At 42.8% G+C, this 22417-nt stretch overlaps 1 protein-coding gene across 1 annotated transcript in view; it reads right to left on the minus strand.

Moving 5' to 3' along the window:
- Positions 1–15779: 15779 nt before the first annotated feature.
- IGSF10 (immunoglobulin superfamily member 10) overlaps positions 15780–22417 on the minus strand; it is a 69697-nt gene continuing 63059 nt past the window's right edge. Inside the window, exon 7 of the mRNA XM_044291636.1 lies at positions 15780–18016. Coding sequence (XP_044147571.1) covers positions 16108–18016 — 1909 coding nt within the window. The 3' untranslated portion in view covers positions 15780–16107. The remainder of the gene's footprint in view (positions 18017–22417) is intronic.

Raw genomic sequence — 22417 nt, forward strand, 5'->3', positions numbered from 1 at the left:
GCAGCTGTGGATCATTGAGCTGCTGATCCTCAATTGCTCACTGTTTTTAGGCTGCACAGACCGTTTGTCAGTCACATTTTTCTGGGGTGATCGGCGGCCATTTTGTGTCTTGTGGTGCGCCAGCACAAGCTGCGACCAAGTGCATTTAACCCTCAATGGTGTGGTTGTTTTTTGGCTAAAGCCTACATCAGGGTGAAGCTGTCACACCAAGTGCATTTAACCAGCAATAGTCTGTTCATTTTTTGGCCATATACAAAATCAGGGGCAAGCTGCGCCTGTCACCAAGTGCATTTAACCCTCAATGGTGTGGTTGTTTTTTGGCTAAAGCCTACATCAGGGTGAAGCTGTCACACCAAGTGCATTTAACCAGCAATAGTCTGTTCATTTTTTGGCCATATACTAAATCAGGGGCAAGCTGCGCCTGTCACCAAGTGCATTTAACCCTCAATGGTGTGGTTGTTTTTTGGCTAAAGCCTACATCAGGGTGAAGCTGTCACACCAAGTGCATTTAACCAGCAATAGTCTGTTTATTTTTTGGCCATATCCCAGTCTAATTCTGTCACTAAATCCATACCGGTCACCCAGCGCCTAAATACTAGGCCTCAAATTTATATCCAGCTAAATCTGTCCCTAGTGCTGTAGCTGGGCGAGGTATTTAGTGTCCGTTCAAGCACATTTCTTGTTCTGGGTTGAAATACAATTCCCAATTTAGCAATTTCATAATTTAGTGGTTTCTGCTATATCAGAGCTATTTGAAATCTATCCCTAAAAGGGTATATAATATTCAAGGTGCACATTGGGTCATTCAGAATAACTTCACACACACCCGCTACTGTGTATTTCCAAGTCTAATTCTGTCACTAAACCCATACCTGTCACGCAGCGCCTAAATACTAGGCCTCAAATTTATATCCAGCTAAATCTGTCCCTAGTGCTGTAGCTGGGCGAGTTATTTAGTGTCCGTTCAAGCACATTTCTTGTTCTGGGTTGAAATACAATTCCCAATTTAGCAATTTCATAATTTAGTGGTTTCTGCTATATCAGAGCTATTTGAAATCTATCCCTAAAAGGGTATATAATATTCAAGGTGCACATTGGGTCATTCAGAATAACTTCACACACACCCGCTACTGTGTATTTCCAAGTCTAATTCTGGCACTAAACCCATACGTGTCACCCAGCGCCTAAATACTAGGCCTCAAATTTATATCCCGCTAAATCTGTCCTTAGTGCTGTAGCTGGGCGAGTTATTTAGTGTCCGTTCAAGCACATTTCTTGTTCTGGGTTGAAATACAATTCCCAATTTAGCAATTTCATAATTTAGTGGTTTCTGCTATATCAGAGCTATTTGAAATCTATCCCTAAAAGGGTAGATCATATTGAAGGTGCACATAGGGTCATTCAGAATAACTTCACACACACGCTTCTGTGCATTTCCAAGTCTAATTCTGTCACTAAATCCATACCGGTCACCCAGCGCCTAAATACTAGGCCTCAAATTTATATCCCGCTGAATTTGAATACAATACATTGGGCCAAATAATATATTTGTTGTTGTGGTGAACCATAACAATGAGAAAAACATCTAGTAAGGGACGCGGACGTGGACATGGTCGTGGTGGTGTTAGTGGACCCTCTGGTGCTGGGAGAGGACGTGGCCGTTCTGCCACATCCACACGTCCTAGTGTACCAACTACCTCAGGTCCCAGTAGCCGCCAGAATTTACAGCGATATATGGTGGGGCCCAATGCCGTTCTAAGGATGGTAAGGCCTGAGCAGGTACAGGCATTAGTCAATTGGGTGGCCGACAGTGGATCCAGCACGTTCACATTATCTCCCACTCAGTCTTCTGCAGAAAGCGCACAGATGGCGCCTGAAAACCAACCCCATCAGTCTGTCACATCACCCCCATGCATACCAGGGAAACTGTCTCAGCCTCAAGTTATGCAGCAGTCTCTTATGCTGTTTGAAGACTCCGCTGGCAGGGTTTCCCAAGGGCATCCACCTAGCCCTTCCCCAGCGGTGAAAGACATAGAATGCACTGACGCACAACCACTTATGTTTCCTGATGATGAGGACATGGGAATACCACCTCAGCATGTCTCTGATGATGACGAAACACAGGTGCCAACTGCTGCGTCTTTCTGCAGTGTGCAGACTGAACAGGAGGTCAGGGATCAAGACTGGGTGGAAGACGATGCAGGGGACGATGAGGTCCTAGACCCCACATGGAATGAAGGTCGTGCCACTGACTTTCACAGTTCGGAGGAAGAGGCAGTGGTGAGACCGAGCCAACAGCGTAGCAAAAGAGGGAGCAGTGGGCAAAAGCAGAACACCCGCCGCCAAGAGACTCCGCCTGCTACTGACCGCCGCCATCTGGGACCGAGCACCCCAAAGGCAGCTTCAAGGAGTTCCCTGGCATGGCACTTCTTCAAACAATGTGCTGACGACAAGACCCGAGTGGTTTGCACGCTGTGCCATCAGAGCCTGAAGCGAGGCATTAACGTTCTGAACCTGAGCACAACCTGCATGACCAGGCACCTGCATGCAAAGCATGAACTGCAGTGGAGTAAACACCTTAAAACCAAGGAAGTCACTCAGGCTCCCCCTGCTACCTCTTCTGCTGCTGCCGCCTCGGCCTATTCTGCTGCTGCCGCCTCGGCCTCTTCCTCCGCCTCTGGAGGAACGTTGGCACCTGCCGCCCAGCAAACAGGGGATGTACCACCAACACCACCACCACCACCTCCGTCACCAAGCGTCTCAACCATGTCACACGCCAGCGTTCAGCTCTCCATCTCACAAACATTTGATAGAAAGCGTAAATTCCCACCTAGCCACCCTCGATCCCTGGCCCTGAATGCCAGCATTTCTAAACTACTGGCCTATGAAATGCTGTCATTTAGGCTGGTGGACACAGACAGCTTCAAACAGCTCATGTCGCTTGCTGTCCCACAGTATGTTGTTCCCAGCCGGCACTACTTCTCCAAGAGAGCCGTGCCTTCCCTGCACAACCAAGTATCCGATAAAATCAAGTGTGCACTGCGCAACGCCATCTGTGGCAAGGTCCACCTAACCACAGATACGTGGACCAGTAAGCACGGCCAGGGACGCTATATCTCCCTAACTGCACACTGGGTAAATGTAGTGGCAGCTGGGCCCCAGGCGGAGAGCTGTTTGGCGCACGTCCTTCCGCCGCCAAGGATCGCAGGGCAACATTCTTTGCCTCCTGTTGCCACCTCCTCCTTCTCGGCTTCCTCCTCCTCTTCTTCCACCTGCTCATCCAGTCAGCCACACACCTTCACCACCAACTTCAGCACAGCCCGGGGTAAACGTCAGCAGGCCATTCTGAAACTCATATGTTTGGGGGACAGGCCCCACACCGCACAGGAGTTGTGGCGGGGTATAGAACAACAGACCGACGAGTGGTTGCTGCCGGTGAGCCTCAAGCCCGGCCTGGTGGTGTGTGATAATGGGCGAAATCTCGTTGCAGCTCTGGGACTAGCCAATTTGACGCACATCCCTTGCTTGGCGCATGTGCTGAATTTGGTGGTGCAGAAGTTCATTCACAACTACCCCGACATGTCAGAGCTGCTGCATAAAGTGCGGGCCGTCTGTTCGCGCTTCCGGCGTTCACATCCTGCTGCTGCTCGCCTGTCTGCGCTACAGCGTAACTTCGGCCTTCCCGCTCACCGCCTCATATGCGACGTGCCCACCAGGTGGAACTCCACCTTGCACATGCTGGACAGACTGTGCGAGCAGCAGCAGGCCATAGTGGAGTTTCAGCTGCAGCACGCACGGGTCAGTCGCACTACAGAACAGCACCACTTCACCACCAATGACTGGGCCTCCATGCGAGACCTGTGTGCCCTGTTGCGCTGTTTCGAGTACTCCACCAACATGGCCAGTGGCGATGACACCGTTATCAGCGTTACAATACCACTTCTATGTCTCCTTGAGAAAACACTTAGGGCGATGATGGAAGAGGAGGTGGCCCAGGAGGAGGAGGAGGAGGAGGAGGAAGAGGGGTCATTTTTAGCACTTTCAGGCCAGTCTCTTCGAAGTGACTCAGAGGGAGGTTTTTGGCAACAGCAGAGGCCAGGTACAAATGTGGCCAGCCAGGGCCCACTACTGGAGGACGAGGAGGACGAGGATGAGGAGGAGGTGGAGGAGGATGAGGATGAAGCATGGTCACAGCGGGGTGGCACCCAACGCAGCTCGGGTCCATCACTGGTGCGTGGCTGGGGGGAAAGGCAGGACGATGACGATACGCCTCCCACAGAGGACAGCTTGTCCTTATCCCTGGGCAGCCTGGCACACATGAGCGACTACATGCTGCAGTGCCTGCGCAACGACAGCAGAGTTGCCCACATTTTAACCTGTGCGGACTACTGGGTTGCCACCCTGCTGGATCCACGCTACAAAGACAATGTGCCCACCTTACTTCCTGCACTGGAGCGTGATAGGAAGATGCGCGAGTACAAGCGCACGTTGGTAGACGCGCTACTGAGAGCATTCCCAAATGTCACAGGGGAACAAGTGGAAGCCCAAGGCCAAGGCAGAGGAGGAGCAAGAGGTCGCCAAGGCAGCTGTGTCACGGCCAGCTCCTCTGAGGGCAGGGTTAGCATGGCAGAGATGTGGAAAACTTTTGTCAACACGCCACAGCTAACTGCACCACCACCTGATACGCAACGTGTTAGCAGGAGGCAACATTTCACTAACATGGTGGAACAGTACGTGTGCACACCCCTCCACGTACTGACTGATGGTTCGGCCCCATTCAACTTCTGGGTCTCTAAATTGTCCACGTGGCCAGAGCTAGCCTTTTATGCCTTGGAGGTGCTGGCCTGCCCGGCAGCCAGCGTTTTGTCTGAACGTGTATTCAGCACGGCAGGGGGCGTCATTACAGACAAACGCAGCCGCCTGTCTACAGCCAATGTGGACAAGCTGACGTTCATAAAAATGAACCAGGCATGGATCCCACAGGACCTGTCCGTCCCTTGTCCAGATTAGACATTAACTACCTCCCCATAACCATATATTATTGGACTCCAGGGCACTTCCTCATTCAATCCTATTTTTATTTTCATTTTACCATTATATTGCGATGCTACCCAAAGTTGAATGAACCTCTCCTCTGCCTGTGTGCTAGGCCTAAATATATGCCAATGGACTGTTGCAGTGGTGGCTGACATGAAGCCTGATTCTCTGCTATGACATGCAGACTAATTCTCTGCTGACATGAAGCCAGATTGTCTGTTACGGGACCTCTCTCCTCTGCCTGGGTGCTGGGCCTAAATTTATGACAATGGACTGTTGCAGTGGTGGCTGACGTGAAGCCTGATTCTCTGCTATGACATGCAGACTGATTCTCTGCTGTCATGAAGCCAGATTGTCTGTTACGGGACCTCTCTGCTCTGCCTGTGTGCTAGGCCTAAATATATGCCAATGGACTGTTGCAGTGGTGGGTGACGTGAAGCCTGATTCTCTGCTATGATATGAAGACTGATTCTCTGCTGACATGAAGCCAGATTGTCTGTTACGGGACCTTTCTCCTCTGCCTGGGTTCTGGGCCTAAATATATGCCAATGGACTGTTGCAGTGGTGGGTGACGTGAAGCCTCATTCTCTGCTATGACATGCAGACTGATTCTCTGCTGACATGAAGCCAGATTGTCTGTTACGGGACCTCTCTGCTCTGCCTGTGTGCTAGGCCTAAATATATGCCAATGGACTGTTGCAGTGGTGGGTGACGTGAAGCCTGATTCTCTGCTATGATATGAAGACTGATTCTCTGCTGACATGAAGCCAGATTGTCTGTTACGGGACCTTTCTCCTCTGCCTGGGTTCTGGGCCTAAATTTATGAAAATTGACTCTTACAGTGGTGGGTGACGTGAAGCCTGATTCTCTGCTATGATATGAAGACTGATTCTCTGCTGACATGAAGCCAGATTGTCTGTTACGGGACCTTTCTCCTCTGCCTGGGTTCTGGGCCTAAATTTATGAAAATTGACTCTTACAGTGGTGGGTGACGTGAAGCCTGATTCTCTGCTATGATATGAAGACTGATTCTCTGCTGACATGAAGCCAGATTGTCTGTTACGGGACCTTTCTCCTCTGCCTGGGTTCTGGGCCTAAATTTATGAAAATTGACTCTTACAGTGGTGGATGACGTGAAGCCTGATTCTCTGCTATGATATGAAGACTGATTCTCTGCTGACATGAAGCCAGATTGTCTGTTACGGGACCTTTCTCCTCTGCCTGGGTTCTGGGCCTAAATTTATGAAAATTGACTCTTACAGTGGTGGGTGACGTGAAGCCTGATTCTCTGCTATGATATGAAGACTGATTCTCTGCTGACATGAAGCCAGATTGTCTGTTACGGGACCTTTCTCCTCTGCCTGGGTTCTGGGCCTAAATTTATGAAAATTGACTCTTACAGTGGTGGGTGACGTGAAGCCTGATTCTCTGCTATGATATGAAGACTGATTCTCTGCTGACATGAAGCCAGATTCTCTGTTACGGGACCTCTCTCCTCTGCCTGGGTGCTGGGCCTAAATTTATGACAATGGACTGTTGCAGTGGTGGCTGACGTGAAGCCTGATTCTCTGCTATGACATGCAGACTGATTCTCTGCTGACATGAAGCCAGATCCTCTGTTACGGGACCTCTCTCCTCTGCCTGTGTGTGTGCTGGGCCTAAATATATGCCAATGGACTGTTGCAGTGGTGGGTGACGTGAAGCCTCATTCTCTGCTATGACATGCAGACTGATTCTCTGCTGACATGAAGCCAGATTGTCTGTTACGGGACCTCTCTCCTCTGCCTGTGTGCTAGGCCTAAATATATGCCAATGGACTGTTGCAGTGGTGGCTGACGTGAAGCCTGATTCTCTGCTATGACATGCAGACTAATTCTCTGCTGACATGAAGCCAGATTGTCTGTTACGGGACCTCTCTCCTCTGCCTGGGTGCTGGGCCTAAATTTATGACAATGGACTGTTGCAGTGGTGGCTGACGTGAAGCCTGATTCTCTGCTATGACATGCAGACTGATTCTCTGCTGACATGAAGCCAGATCCTCTGTTACGGGACCTCTCTCCTCTGCCTGTGTGTGTGCTGGGCCTAAATATATGCCAATGGACTGTTGCAGTGGTGGCTGACGTGAAGCCTCATTCTCTGCTATGACATGCAGACTGATTCTCTGCTGACATGAAGCCAGATTCTCTGTTACGGGACCTCTCTCCTCTGCCTGTGTGTGTGCTGGGCCTAAATATATGCCAATGGACTGTTGCAGTGGTGGCTGACGTGAAGCCTCATTCTCTGCTATGACATGCAGACTAATTCTCTGCTGACATGAAGACAGATTCTCTGTTACGGGACCTCTCTCCTCTGCCTGTGTGTGTGCTGGGCCTAAATATATGCCAATGGACTGTTGCAGTGGTGGCTGACGTGAAGCCTAATTCTCTGCTATGACATGCAGACTAATTCTCTGCTGACATGAAGACAGATTCTCTGTTACGGGACCTCTCTCCTCTGCCTGGGTGCCGGGGCCTAAATATCTGAGAATGGACTGTTCCAGTGGTGGGTGACGGGAAGCCAGATTCTCTGCTATGGAACCTCTCTCCAATTGATTTTGGTTAATTTTTATTTATTTAATTTTTATTTTAATTCATTTCCCTATCCACATTTGTTTGCAGGGGATTTACCTACATGTTGCTGCCTTTTGCAGCCCTCTAGCTCTTTCCTGGGCTGTTTTACAGCCTTTTTAGTGCCGAAAAGTTCGGGTCCCCATTGACTTCAATGGGGTTCGGGTTCGGGACGAAGTTCGGATCGGGTTCGGATCCCGAACCCGAACATTTCCGGGATGTTCGGCCGAACTTCTCGAACCCGAACATCCAGGTGTTCGCTCAACTCTAGTGATCCATGGAGGGCAGCTTACATCGATAGGGTGGAAAGTACACACAGGACAGTGTCCAGGGGGAAGAGAGCAGCATCCGAGACACACAGATCCAGCATGTATTACTGGGAGCGACATGTTCACATGGTAAAAGCTTGATACTGGGAGCAGGTAGAAAATTGAATATCATGGAGTCTGAAAATGAATAAAGGAGTGAAGGTTGCAACTTTTATATTCAAGGTAGCCACTAACACATGTAAGAATCATTTTTTATATGCCAGGTGTCCTTAGACTTTGGGCTATGGGCACCTTAAGGGGGCATTTTTTTTTTAAATTAAGGCATAGTCCTTATTTTGGCTTAAAACATTTTTCTATTAGTCTTTATAAAAATGTTCAACTATTTGTCTTCTTCTGGCTTCAGGTTTCACTCACTTAGCATACTGGTCTTTCTACTTCTCAATAAAATCAGTTATAGAGTTGCTCTGATGGCTCAACCTGTATTCCTTATCTCTACATTCCTGAGGGCTACACTCATTTAAAGCCCTTTTTCATTTACTTATGCATAGGGAAACGATGGAGAACAAACTGGTCAGCAATGCAGCAATCATCCACTCTGTATGGGGATGAATGATCACTACTATGATTGTTCATCCTCATACATATTCAGTGCTTGTTCACAGCACATCCTCCTCTACACAGGGAAATGTGTTGCTGACAAATGATTATTTTAGGCACTTATTGGGTATGAACATTCTTCCCAGATAATTGGCATGATCCTTGGTCCATGTAAAGAACCCTTACAGTGGTTTTCCAGGAGTTGGCACCATTTTACTTAAGATCCTTAGTGTATGGTACCTAAGTTAAGAATGGAACCTTCTTCCTGCAGCTCGGGTCTGTCACCTCCGTGCAGCAGGCTTCCAGACCCTGACTTGTTTACTTTGGACCGGAGTGCTTACAGGGTCACATGTGCCACTGCAGCCAATGACTGGCCTTAGTGGTGAAATGTCGCCAAGTAGCAGGTGATCAAGCAGTGATGTCCCACTTGAGGACATATCACCATTGAGACTAGTTATTGGCTATAGTGGTACACGTGGTCCCGTTCCTCCTCAGCCAAGGACCAAAAGATCAGAAAATTGAGCCAGGGGGCCATAAGAGAAAGGGAGTAGGTCAGTTTTTTTTTTTTTTTTTTCTTAGGCACCACACATTAGGGAACGTAAGTAGAAAGTGGTCAAATCTTAGAAAATCCCTTTAAAGAGAACCTGTCACAATGAAATACAGTCCAGTTCTTTCTGTTGTACATGAGGCCAAATTATCGGTGACCGACAGCTATCTCTGCACACACTTATACAGGGAAGCTGCCAATCACTGACAAGACCACTTATTTGGCAACTGAGCAGAGATTTGAATGTATAAATCAAATGTGTTGCTGAGTTTTTCCCCCCAAAAACTATAAATCAATCTGAACAGTTTTTCCTATTCTACAGCATGAACATTTTTTTTTTTTTTATTATTGAACGCAAACAGTAAAAATTATTTTTCCCCCCAAAATGTGTACAATGTGAAAAAAAAAACAATGACCCCAAAGCTGTCCATTTCAAATGTAATTGTTTCACCAAGGTTTCTCTTTATCAGTCTAATAAACCACTACTGTAGGCCGTGTCAACTTTTTCCTTTTCAAGCATGTGTCCTTCCAACATAGCCCAGGGCAGGCAGCCATCTTGCACAACTGCCTCTGTCTTCTTGAATGGAGTCACCCTGCTTTTGTCTCTCCTAGATATCTACATGGAATGTTAAGATATAAAAAATGGGGCTCCCCTATTTCATTGAGAACCGAACCAATGAGCTCAATTCGAATTTGAATTTATTTTTGTTGTGCGGATTACCATAGGGAGGCCTCCTTTTGTATATGTTATTGCACATTACTTGGTGTATGGGGGCATCATGATATGCCATATTATGCATACTTCAGAATGGAGGACAGGGGTATCATATCATACACATTACCCGCTGACATCTCTAAAATGGGGGGCTCAGGTGTGGTAATACGTATTGGGTGGGGAGAGAACACATTATATAGAATCTTCTTTGATAATTGCTTCTCAGTCTATGACTCATGATGTTCTCTTTCTGTTTTGTATCAGGTAACCAGCCACAACAAACGGTGAATTTATATGGAGAGCCTTCCAGTTTCTAAACTCGGAGACATTCGATATATGCTTTTTGTGTTCTCTTTACAATGTGTTTTTGAAACTCCATGTTATAAACCTTTTTCTTATTCTGCTGACTGTGTGGGTGCCTCACAAGAGGAAGTTTTTGGTATTTGCTCATGTTTTACTTGGAGACCTAAAAAACAGTAGTCTGTGTTTTCTATTATTCATTTTCTGCTATTAAAATAAGAGCGTTGTGAATGTACGATGTTTGAATAAGACCAAACTACTGGCTTCTATAAGACAATGCTGTACTTAGTGGTAGACTGTACTGTACCTTCCTATGAAATCCCATGAATGTTTCCATACATATAGAGATGTAGACACACTGTTCATATTTCCTGCATTCTGCTGTTCAGATTCATTGGTGTAGTATGGTGTATATACCTACAATGCAGTGCTGAAGCCAATCACCAGTAAATGTGCGCTTACTGGAAAGGGTAATGCAAAATATTGCTTTACTGCTTAAATTGTCTTTGTCTCAGGGACCATTTTAGACTTTAGGCTTTGTACATATATTTATTGCACATAACACATTTATTTAGTTGGGAGTACTGTTTAAAAGGTTATACAAGATTAGTAGAAGTCAGCAAGTTTCTAATATACTTATAGTAGCTAATGTTTCCTTAACTGCCTGGAACGACTAAGTGCTTTCCCATGCCCACTGACTACAGGCTTCTGAGAGTGGTTTGTAGCTGAATCATGGAACCCACAATAGAGATTGCTATATATCGGTAAAGTCCATACCCATAGCGGGTAGGTAGCCATAAGAATTTTGAACTTGTGCATCTAAACATAGAGATTATTGAAACATTTACTATAAAAGAAACACAAGGAAATGGCCCCATTTTAATATAAGGAAGGGGGGGGGGGCTACAACTTAAAGGCCATGGGCCCTTTTTGCGACCATTTTTTATTGATCCAATAAATCTAAAATAAAAGACATAGCAGCATTGTAAATGGTCTTGATTTAAAAAAAATGTCAGACCCTAACATTGTTTTCTACCGCCTTCCATCTACGTTTGCTTCATGTTAACCTTCAAATATCCACATATGCTTTAAGTATCAAGCTTACATTGACAGGGCAGCCAGTAGTTTTACCCTCGTAATGTCTATGTATTTCTTGCTGTGGTCGCCCGTACTCTCCTATGGGGAAAACAAGAGCAGGAACGGCAGTATATATTTTTTTTTTCGGCCAATTTTTTTTTTTATCCCCAGAGTTAAGGAGTAGCAGAACACAGTACAATTAAGAACACAACCACTGTGTGGCGGACATAGACACACCTAGGATAGACATCTTATGTAAAAATATTGTAGAATCAGCTATTTTAAGCTGGTAATATCACACATCTCAGGATATGTTGGGCCAAGAAGAAAGGTAATGAAGTACACACCTGTAGCAAGCTTGTTAGGCCGAGTTGAATGAACAAGCTTTTCAGAAACGAAAACGGTCACTTTCTGATGTCCTAAAACCTTAACCATGCCAAGACAAATGCCTTTTCATGAGCCTAATCATCACATGGAGGAAAAAAATCAGAGCCAGCTTAATAAACTAGATGATAATCTGCTACAACAGCTTCATTTTAACATGTTTTTTTTGTTTTGTTTTTTGCCATTGTAAGTCAGCATCAATCAACACATCTTCATCTCTAAGGATTCGAGATAAATGCTCTGAATTATTGCAAAATTCTTCACTTGCTGCTGTAAAGTCTCCATTGTAGTGTTAACTGGAAAACACAATGTTAGTATACATGGCTGTTCTTGCTGATACATTTACAGGCTGTCACTCTGTTGGTTAAGACATTTCACATTTATTTGTGAAGAGGTGGTGTCCTTATGTTCATCATCAGCAGGCCAAATACTGTATGCACAATCTAATATCCTATTCATATCCTATTGATATGCCATAAATGTCCTGAAGGAACAACCCATATAAGTCTCAGTTCTGTGAATTCTGACTCCATTATCTTAGAATTCTGACTTTTTGTACCAGAGTTGTGTTACTATTTTTCACATGGCCAGTGTTTTTCTATACAATTACAATGTGCAAACTGGGTCCACCACATTTATGCATTATCAAGTACAGTCATACATACAGTACAAGGTACATTTCCTTCTTGTCCTTCTCTTCTGCTGCCATATGGCAATGCCACCTACAGTAAGTTGTAGCATTCCCTTTTATGCTCACAATAAAAACGTAGTACCGTAAGTCTTGACAAGGTTGTGAAATACTGCAGTGCTTTAGGGCACTTTCACAATTGCGGCAGAGGAATCTGGCAGGCAGCTCCGTCGCTGGAACTGCCTGCCGGATACGGCAATCCGGACGCAAACTGATGGCATTTGTCAGACGGATCCGGATGCAGATTCATCTGACAAATGCATTGCAATACTGGATCTGTCTCTCCGGTTTCATCTGGAAAAACAGATCCAATATTATTTTTATTTTTTCATTTTTAAAGGTCTGCGCATGGAATTTCAGGCAAGTGTCCAGTATTTTTGTCCGGAGATAAAACTGCAGCATGCTGCGGTATTTTCTCTGTCCAAAAAACTTAAAAGGGACTGAACTGAAGACATCCTGATGCATCCTGAACGGAATACTCTCCATTCAGAAAGCATTAGGATAAAACTGATCAGTTCCTTTCCGGTATAGAGCTCCTGTGACGGAACTCAATACCAGAAAACAAAAACGCTAGTGTGAAAGTACCCTTAGTTTTGTAGATAGCCATAAAGCAAACATGACTATCATTGGTAAGCAATGTAACTCCTTTTACAGTACCTTCAATCCTTTGCTGGTCCTCACAGAGACATTAGTGACTCGGATGAACTTTCAAATATCAACCTTTTTTCCAACTGAAGGTAGATTGGGCCTTAAAGTAACAGATTGACCCACAAACAGGATGGCTTTCAAGGCTGTATAAGAGGTTAGCTTCTCTTTTAGGACTGCAACACCTGCACCTCCGTTTTTAGTGCAGTAGAAATGTGAAGAGATGTTGCAGAGCTCAAAAAGACATGCTAAAATGAAGGTGTATTACAGTCTAAAACCCCTTGAAGATGGTAACCATGAACTTAAGTTTGGCCTCGTCCCTTGTCATAGATTTTTTTTTAACTATGACATATTACTGGCTGTGAAAACTGCTGCTATTACGTTTTATTATGCGTTTTTTTTCCCAAGAACACAAAAACCACATGTGTTTAACATCAGGAGATATATATCCATAATGCCATAGGACAAATTTGGCCTAGATTGCTAGGAATGTTAGACACATTTCCGCTCCTTACTAGTGATGAGCAGCTCAGGCTATATTCGTTTTCGCGATATTTCACAAATTTTTGCCTTAATATTCGCCATAAATTCGCAAATTCAAGAATTCATGATCTCCAGTCATTATTTTCTTGATTGCGAAAATCAGCAATGTTATATGGCGTATTGCGCATGCAATACAGGCGTGGGTCACTTTTGCTACATTTTTCAAGCTGCTAGAAGTTTTCTGAGACTGGAGAAAATGCACAGTACAGTCATTCCTATCACACTACCTAACACCCTGCACTGGAACCTAGCAGCTACACTATATCACTATCTAACCTACACTGACTATCTCCCACTGACTATCTGTATTATATATATGAGCTAACTAACTAACTATCTAATGTAATTGAATAAAGATCCAGGTGAAAGCACAGAGCACAGCAATAATACTGCTGTCTTTCTCAGAACTGTAAAAAACTGCAGAAAATGGCTGCTGGGGAGATTCTTATATAGTAAAGGGTAGGCAACTTTCCTATTGGTTGCTAGGGATGTTGCTAAGCTCAGACAAAGATATTGCAGCCTTCTCATTGGCCCACAAGCAAGAAGCAGGGAGGGTATTGATTAAAAAAAATCTAGAATATTTGCGATTACGAAGCTATAGCACTATATTCTACACTTCGCGAATTCTCGAAGTGCCGATATTCGCGATGCAAATTTGCGATTAGAATATTTGCGATCAACACTTACGCCACTTCATGGCTACCATACAAATATACCACCAAATTGCGCCAAAAAATACCGTGCTTATTTTGTAAATTTGGCAGATTTTTACTAATCCTCTCAGCCTAGAAGTTATACATAACTAAAATACAGAATACATTTTTGCATGCCATATATTCAACTTTTTAGTGCAATTTGCTATAGAATGTTTGTCTTCTGTCTGTCTTCTTCATTGTGTGAAGTGACCTATGTGAACATTCCCCTATCTACATATAACATATGTGTTATCTTAACAATGTCTAAATATTGTATAGGATATAAACGGTGGTCCTTAAAGTTAGCAGATTATTTGGTCCAGAACGACCATTAAAGGTTGAAAATATGGTATCTTGAGACCATAACTCTATGGAAAACCAATCACTGCTTGAGAGGACCTAAAGTTTCACCAAAAAAATAAGAACGTTTAAAGAATTATAAGAAGATAATGGATACAGTTAAAGCTAATCCTTACATATAAAGGTCAGTAATAGCTGCTGAGAGTTGTGCATCACTTTATATGAAGAAGACAGGGTCGTGTACAGCTATCATATGGTCTCCAAAGCAGCAGCTCATCCCGGCACAGATACAGAGCAGAGAGGTGCGATTAGGCAGCCATGTACTTCAATAATACAGTATGTGTTTTACCAGTGAAATGTTGAATGGTTGGATCTTGCAGACAATCACATGTGCCCTAGATCGGCAGAGTGTGTAGCACTGTATGTTGAATGTGGTCTCAAATTATAATTGCCCAAAAAGGGTATTTTACTGTAGGTTGGCAATATTGTAACCTGGGCCATTGTAACTTAATGGACTACCGTATTCCATACAGTACCTCAAAGATAATTAAAGCTTGCTTCGTAAATTAGATGTTGTGAGATTTTGCCCATAATAGCTAATAGATTGGGACCTTAAAGGGAAACTGTCAACATGATCTTAGACTATTGTCTGCAGGTAATACATGATTAGTACTGCGCATAAGAAGTCCAGGTCGCTATTTTTTTATTTATTCATCCCCTGTCAGCGTTTAAAGCTGCACTGAAATACATTGCCAGGACTGCCGTCCAAGCACACAGAAATCCACTCCATTATGTTAGCAATGCACAGTAGTCTGGACTGTGCATTTTAGAACAACTTTGAGTGCTGAGAGCAAGGGAATGAGGGGTAGTAGGAAAATAAAATGGCAATATGGACTCTTTGTTTCTCAATACTACTCATATATTACTGCAGTTAATAGTCCAAGATCATAGTGACAGATATCCTTTAAATATAATTAGTTGTTACGGGCCGATCCTCCGCTGTTCCTTAAGATTGATACTTAACAGTATGTTGCAGTATTCACTAATGATTAACACTATACAATGGATTTCACATAAGGTATACGGTACATCTTCCAGCTCAAACTGTATCTATAATGTTTTTCTTCCTATAAATGTTTGAGTTTAGCAGACTACATTATTCTGACAAATTGATAGATAGAAATGCTGTGCTTGAGAAGTCTTGTCCTTTTAGACAATTGGCTAATAACCCTTGTACTGCCATGTTGCTGCCATTGTAGCAGAATGTAAATAAAGCAGTAAATTATTTGCAAACTGTCTCATGTGACTTTGTCTCATTTACCAAACAAAAACCCATTGCGTCCTACAAAATAGCATATCGTAAAAATAATAAAAAACAAAAAACAATAGTTTTTATTTTATTGCTGTGATCTTAAAAAAATTACAGCACATCTAATCTTGATAGGTAAAGAAATGTAACAGAAAAAAAACTGTCCATCATATAATTCAGAATAAAAATATATTTTTTTTATATATATAATGCAATTTCAGTTCACAGTTTAATTACTGTAGGAGCTTGCAGAAAGGTGCTTTGAAGAAGAGATTTCTTAATGACATAATTGCTGATTAAAATTTCAACATATGGTACGATAAGAAAACTGATCAGAGGTCTTTTAACCTTTTTAGGTAAAGTATACTGTATCATTTATTTCCCAGCCACTTTGCTTAGATGACTTTTAAATATGTAGTGCTGCTATCCGTACCCAGTGGGTTCTTAGCAATGCACCTGTACATCCCAGAGTCTGAAGTTCTTGGATTTTGCACAACCAATGTTCCTTGTGGCTGAAGAAGCCCACTTCCCATGGGTCTTCCTTTGCTACCTGTTGTTAATATTGATAAGTCTGGTAACTCCCAAGATATCTCTGGTTTTGGTATTCCAATGGCCATGCAGTTGAGATGTACTGGGGATCCTACTCTTGTGTGAATGTTATGTGGAGGTTTATTTGTAATCCTTGGAGGATAGGCTACAATCATGACAGGGACACTAATAGCCGCCTCTCCAGCATTATTTTTAGCTTTGCACAAATAGTTTCCACGATCATGTATGGTTGTTTCTTGAATGACCAATGTACCGTTCTCCAGTAATAAGTATTTCCCATTGACTTGAGGTCTGTCGATAATATATCCACTTGGAAGGGTCCATATAATACTGGGTCTTGGTATTCCATCAGAAAGACAATGTAAAGATAAAGACTCACCAATTATGCTCTTTATTGTCCCCCGTGGATGTGTCAGAATATTAGGTTTCTGACCTACTTCCAAAATAATTAGTTTTTCAATGTAACCCACTTTATTCCTGGCTGCACACCGATATTTTCCCACATCATCTTTGGTTGGACTGTAAAGTATGAAGGTTCCATTAGTTCCTACATGATATTTTGAAGACTTCTGCCCATTTAGAAATCTGGTGCCATTTGGTAAAAGCCATGTAATTTCTGGAAGGGGATTCCCAACAGCAAAGCAATTAAGAATGGTCATTTTGCCTGGTTTAGCAATGATCTTCTCATTGAATGGATTTTGAAACATAGGTCTTCGAAGGACATCATGAACTTCCAGCTGAACTACCAATGAACTTTCACCTCCATCATTACGAGCAACACAGGTAAATTCAGCTGTATCAGAGGGTCTGACGTTACGAATTTCCAAAGTTCCATTCTTGTGTACTGTAATCCTGCTGCCGTGGTATGGTGCAGTTAGATATATGTTGTCAGGCATGATCCACATTATTTGAAGAGGAGGTGTCCCTTCTGCACTACAGTGGATCAACTTTCTAGAGTGTTTTAAGGCAGAATCTTTAATTATAGTCTTATTTGTGTATAATCCATTAATAACAGGTGGAGTTGAAAGAACATCTAACTTGAGAAGTCTTGTATCATCTCCTGCTGGATTGCGTGCCACACACATGTATTCCCCAGCATCTAATAACTTGATTTGGTTGATGGACAAAGATCCATTTTCATGCAATGTATATCTGTCATGGGAAGTTGCGATTACATCACTAGATGGAAGCAACCAGAATATCTTTGGTTTTGGTTCTCCAATGGCTTGGCAATCAAGAACTGTTCTAGACCCCGCTCTTGCTTCAAACTTTGTGTTTGGATTGACTTGAATACGTGGGGCAGCTGCTACAACACTAATATGTATTTTCATCTCATCTCTTCCCAATGTATTTTCAGCATAGCATGTATAGTCTCCTTCTTCAGACATCCCAACTTTGTTGAGGTACAATGTACCATTGTCAAAAAGGACATATCTTCGTTTTCTCCTACCACCGTCATCAGCTTGAAGAACGTTGTTTATCAATGTACCATCTGGTAAACTCCATGATATTTCTGGTACTGGAGATCCTAAGGCCTTGCAATCAACTTTAAAATCTTTGCCAAATGGAACTTGTTTTGTGAGGTATTGCTTTTGAACTATTTTAGCTGGTTTCATGCTTACGCTGACTTTCATTAGGATTACATCATCTCCCAATTTATTTCTTGCCACACACAAGTAGTCTCCAGCGTCTTTTTCATTTACAGAAAGAACAGCTAATGAACCATTTGGATAAACTTGTATTCGGCTTCCCATTCTGAAAAAGAAGACAATTTTATAACATTGATACTAGTTTTGCTGTAATAAATTTGAACATAAAATATGTTGCATGTAACAGAGCTAGATTTATCATTTGATTTGTTATTTTGTGCACATCAAAAGCTCACTATGTAGAACCAGCAGTCCAGTGGAGCACTGTTCTCAATGCATCAATGAATTGTCCCAATCTACAAATTCAGCTCTGCTCAATCTTTGTTACAAAATTAATTATGCAACTGTATGGGACCAATAAAAACAAACTATATACAGTACATGATCAGAAAATGATGCCACAAATGCTTGTCTTATTATATTCCTATTTATAAGCTTGACTCATTTCATGCCGCAAGCGGCAGCAAATAGCCAGGAGTCAAAGCCTTTTGCATCAGTTTTCTTTTGTAAAGGAAGTGATAAAATCACACCTCCCCCAGATGTGTAGCTTAGTCATATCCTGGGCACTAGAGTGCCCAGAGTGAAGAACCAGAGCTATGAGAGGAGAAGTTATGAACTTGTCCTAGTGCAGGGTATTGGCCATCCAGATAGTGGAGCAACTAGCACAAGCACAGTTTAAAGGGTTCCAGACGAATTCAAGCCACACAGGCAAGACTCATCCTTGAGACATGTACAAAAAAGAGCAGCTCAATGTGAGCAAGCACAATATTGTTCTGAATCTGCCATCAGCTCTATCAAAATAGATTTCTGAGTTACAGAGACTTTATGCATTATATTATCCTGATGTCTGCTGTGGTCCATGCACAGTAAAGACTGTTCTAAATGTACTTATATACTAGTTACATCTAGCCTGTTACAGCTAGAAATCACCCCCATAAATCACCCCATTTTAGAAACTACACCCCTCAAGGTATGAACTGATTTTACAAACTTTGTTAACCCTTTAGGTGTTCCACAAGAATTAAAGGAAAATGTAGATGAAATTTCAGAATTTCACTTTTTTGGACAGATTTTCCATTTTAATCCATTTTTCCAGTAACAAAGCAAAGGTTAACAGCCAAACAAAACTCAATAGTTATTGCCCTGATTCTGTAGTAACACCCCATATGTGGTCGTAAACTCCTGTACGGACAGACGGCAGGGTGCAGAAGGAAAGGAACGCCATATCGTTTTTAGAAGGCAGATTTCTCTGGGATAATTTTAAGTTGCCATGTCACATTTGAAGCCCCCCTGATGCACCCCTAGAGTAGAAACTCCCAAAAAATAACCCATTTTGGAAACTACGGGATAAGGTGGCAGTTTTGTTTTTACTATTTTAGGGTACATATGACTTTTGCTTGCTCTATATTACACTTTTTGTGAGGCAAGGTAACAATAAACAAATGTTTTGGCAACTTTTTTTATTTTTTTTATTTACAATGTTCATCAGACAGGTTAGCTCATGTGGTATTTTTATAGATCAGGTTGTTACAGATGCTACAAAACCAATAATGACTACTTTTTCTGATTGTTTGTTTCAGGTTTACATAATAAAGCATAAAAAAAAAAAAGATTTTTTAGTGTCTCCATATTCCGAAAGCCAAATATATATATATATTTTTTGGGCAATTATATAGGGGCAATTTTTTTTTTTCGGTATGAGATGATGGTTTGATTTGCCATCCAGATAGTGGAGCAACTAGCACAAGCACAGTTTAAAGGGTTCCAGAAGAATTCAAGCCACACAGGCAAGACTCATCCTGTACAAGACATGTACAAAAAAGAGCAGCTCAACGTGAGCAAGCACAATATTGTTATGACTTTTTGATCCCTTGGTATTACATTTTTTGTGATGTAAAGTGACAAAAAATTGCTTTTTTGACACACTTTTTATTTTATTTTTTTGATGTTGTTCACCTGACGGGTTAGGTCATATGATATTTTTATAGAGCAGGTCGTAATGGACGTGGCAATACCTAATATGTATACTTTTTTTTATTTATTTAAGTTTTACATAATAATATAATTTTTGAAACAAAAAATCATGTTTTGGTGTCTCCATATTCTGGGAGCTATATTATTATTTTTTGGAGGCGATTGTCCTAGTTAGGGGCAAATTTTTGCAGGATGAGATGACTGTTTGATTGGTATGATTTTGGGGTGCGTATGACATTTTGATCGCTTGGTATTACACTTTTTGTGATGTAAGGTGACAAAAAATTGCTTTTTTGACACCATTTTTATTTTATCTTTTATACGGTGTTCACCTGAGGGGTTAGGTCATGTGGGATTTTTATAGAGCATTTTTTTTTTTTTTTACATTTAACATAATAAAAGCATTTTAGAAACAAAAAAAATGTTTTAGTGTCTCCATTGTCTGAGAGCCATAGTGTTTTTATTTTTTGGGTGATTGTCTTAGGTAGGGGCTCATTTTTTGCAGGATGAGGTGACGGTTAGATTGGTTCTATTCTGCTATTTTGGGGGCATATTCCTTTTTGATTGCTTGCTGTTGCACTTTTCGTGATATAAGGTGACAAAAAAAATGTTTTTTAGCACAGTTTTTATTTTTTTTATGGTGTTCACCTGCGGGGTTAGGTCATATGATATTTTTATAGAGCCAGTCTATTCGGATGCGACGATATCTAATATGTCTACTTTTCTTATTTTCCTTTTTTTTTCCTTTTTTTTTGTCCCACTGTGAAAGATCACGTTTTCAGGGTTTAATCCCTGTTTCAATTGAACTGTCAGCGTCTTACACTGTAAGACGCTGAAAGTTGCCTAGGAGACCCAGCCCTCAGGCTATATCTCCTGGATTTCCATAGCTCGCAGGCTCCGATGCCTGTGTAAGGCATCGAGGCTGCCATAGCAACCACCTGCCCCCTGCCACCGCAGTGCGGGGGGCCGATGGAGTCAGAGGGAGCCCCTCCCTCTGTAAAGCCTGCACATGCCATGGTCAGCAGGGGTCCGGCTATCAGTAACAACCGGGCCCGCACTGCGGATTGGGCGGGTGCAGCTCCTGCACCCACCCAATCCCATCACGTACAGTACAGACCAAAAGTTTGGACACACCTTCTCATCCAAAGAGTTTTCTTTATTTTCATGACTATGAAAATTGTAGATTCACACTCAAGGCATCAAAACTATGAATTAACACATGTGGAATTATATACATAACAAAAATTGTGAAACAACTGAAAATATGTCATATTCTAGGTTCTTCAAAGTAGCCACCTTTTGCTTTGATTACTGCTTTGTACACTCTTGGCATTCTCTTGATGAGCTTCAAGAGGTAGTCACCTGAAAAAGTTTTCACTTCACAGGTGTGCTCTGTCAGGTTTAATAAGTGGGATTTCTTGCCTTATAAATGGGGTTAGGACCATAAGTTGCGTTGTGGAGAAGTCAGGTGGATACACAGCTGATAGTCCTACTGAATAGACTGTTAGAATTTGTATTATGGCAAGAAAAAAGCAGCTAAGTAAAGAAAAACGAGTGGCCATCATTACTTTAAGAAATGAAGGTCAGTCAGTCCAAAAAATTGGGAGAACTTTGAAAGTGTCCCCAAGTGCAGTCACAAAAACTATCAAGCGCTACAAAGAAACTGGCTCACATGTGGACATCCCCAGGAAAGGAAGACCAAGAGTCACCTCTGCTGCGGAGGATAAGTTCATCCGAGTCACCAGCCTCAGAAATCGCAGGTTAACAGCAGCTCAGATTAGAGACCAGGTCAATGCCACACAGAGTTCTAGCAGCAGACACATCTCTAGAACAACTGTTAAGAGGAGACTGTGTGAATCAGGCCTTCATGGTAGAATATCTGCTAGGAAACCTACTGCTAAGGACAGGCAACAAGCAGAAGAGACTTGTTTGGGCTAAAGAACACAAGGAATGGACATTGGAAATCTGTGCTTTGGTCTGATGAGTCCAAATTTGAGATCTTTGGTTCCAACCACCGTGTCTTTGTGCGACGCAGAAAAGGTGAACAGATGGACTCTACATGCCTGGTTCCCACCGTGAAGCATGGAGGAGGAGGTGTGATGATGTGGGGGTGCTTTGAGGGTGACACTGTTGGGGATTTATTCAAAATTGAAGGCATACTGAACCAGCATGGCTACCACAGCATCTTGCAACGGCATGCTATTCCATCCGGTTTGCATTTAGTTGGACTATCATTTATTTTTCAACAGGACAATGACCCCAAACACACCAACAGACCTCCAGGCTGTGTAAGGGCTATTTGACCATGAAGGAGAGTGATGGGGTGCTGCGCCAGATGACCTGGCCTCCACAGTCACCGGACCTGAACCCAATCGAGATGGTTTGGGGTGAGCTGGACCGCAGAGTGAAGGCAAAAGGGCCAACAAGTGCTAAGCATCTCTGGGAACTCCTTCAAGACTGTTGGAAGACCATTTCAGATGGCTACCTCTTGAAGCTCATCAAGAGAATGCCAAGAGTGTGCAAAGCAGTAATC

This window comes from Bufo gargarizans, chromosome 4 (assembly GCF_014858855.1).
Source record: "Bufo gargarizans isolate SCDJY-AF-19 chromosome 4, ASM1485885v1, whole genome shotgun sequence".
NCBI lineage: Eukaryota > Metazoa > Chordata > Amphibia > Anura > Bufonidae > Bufo > Bufo gargarizans.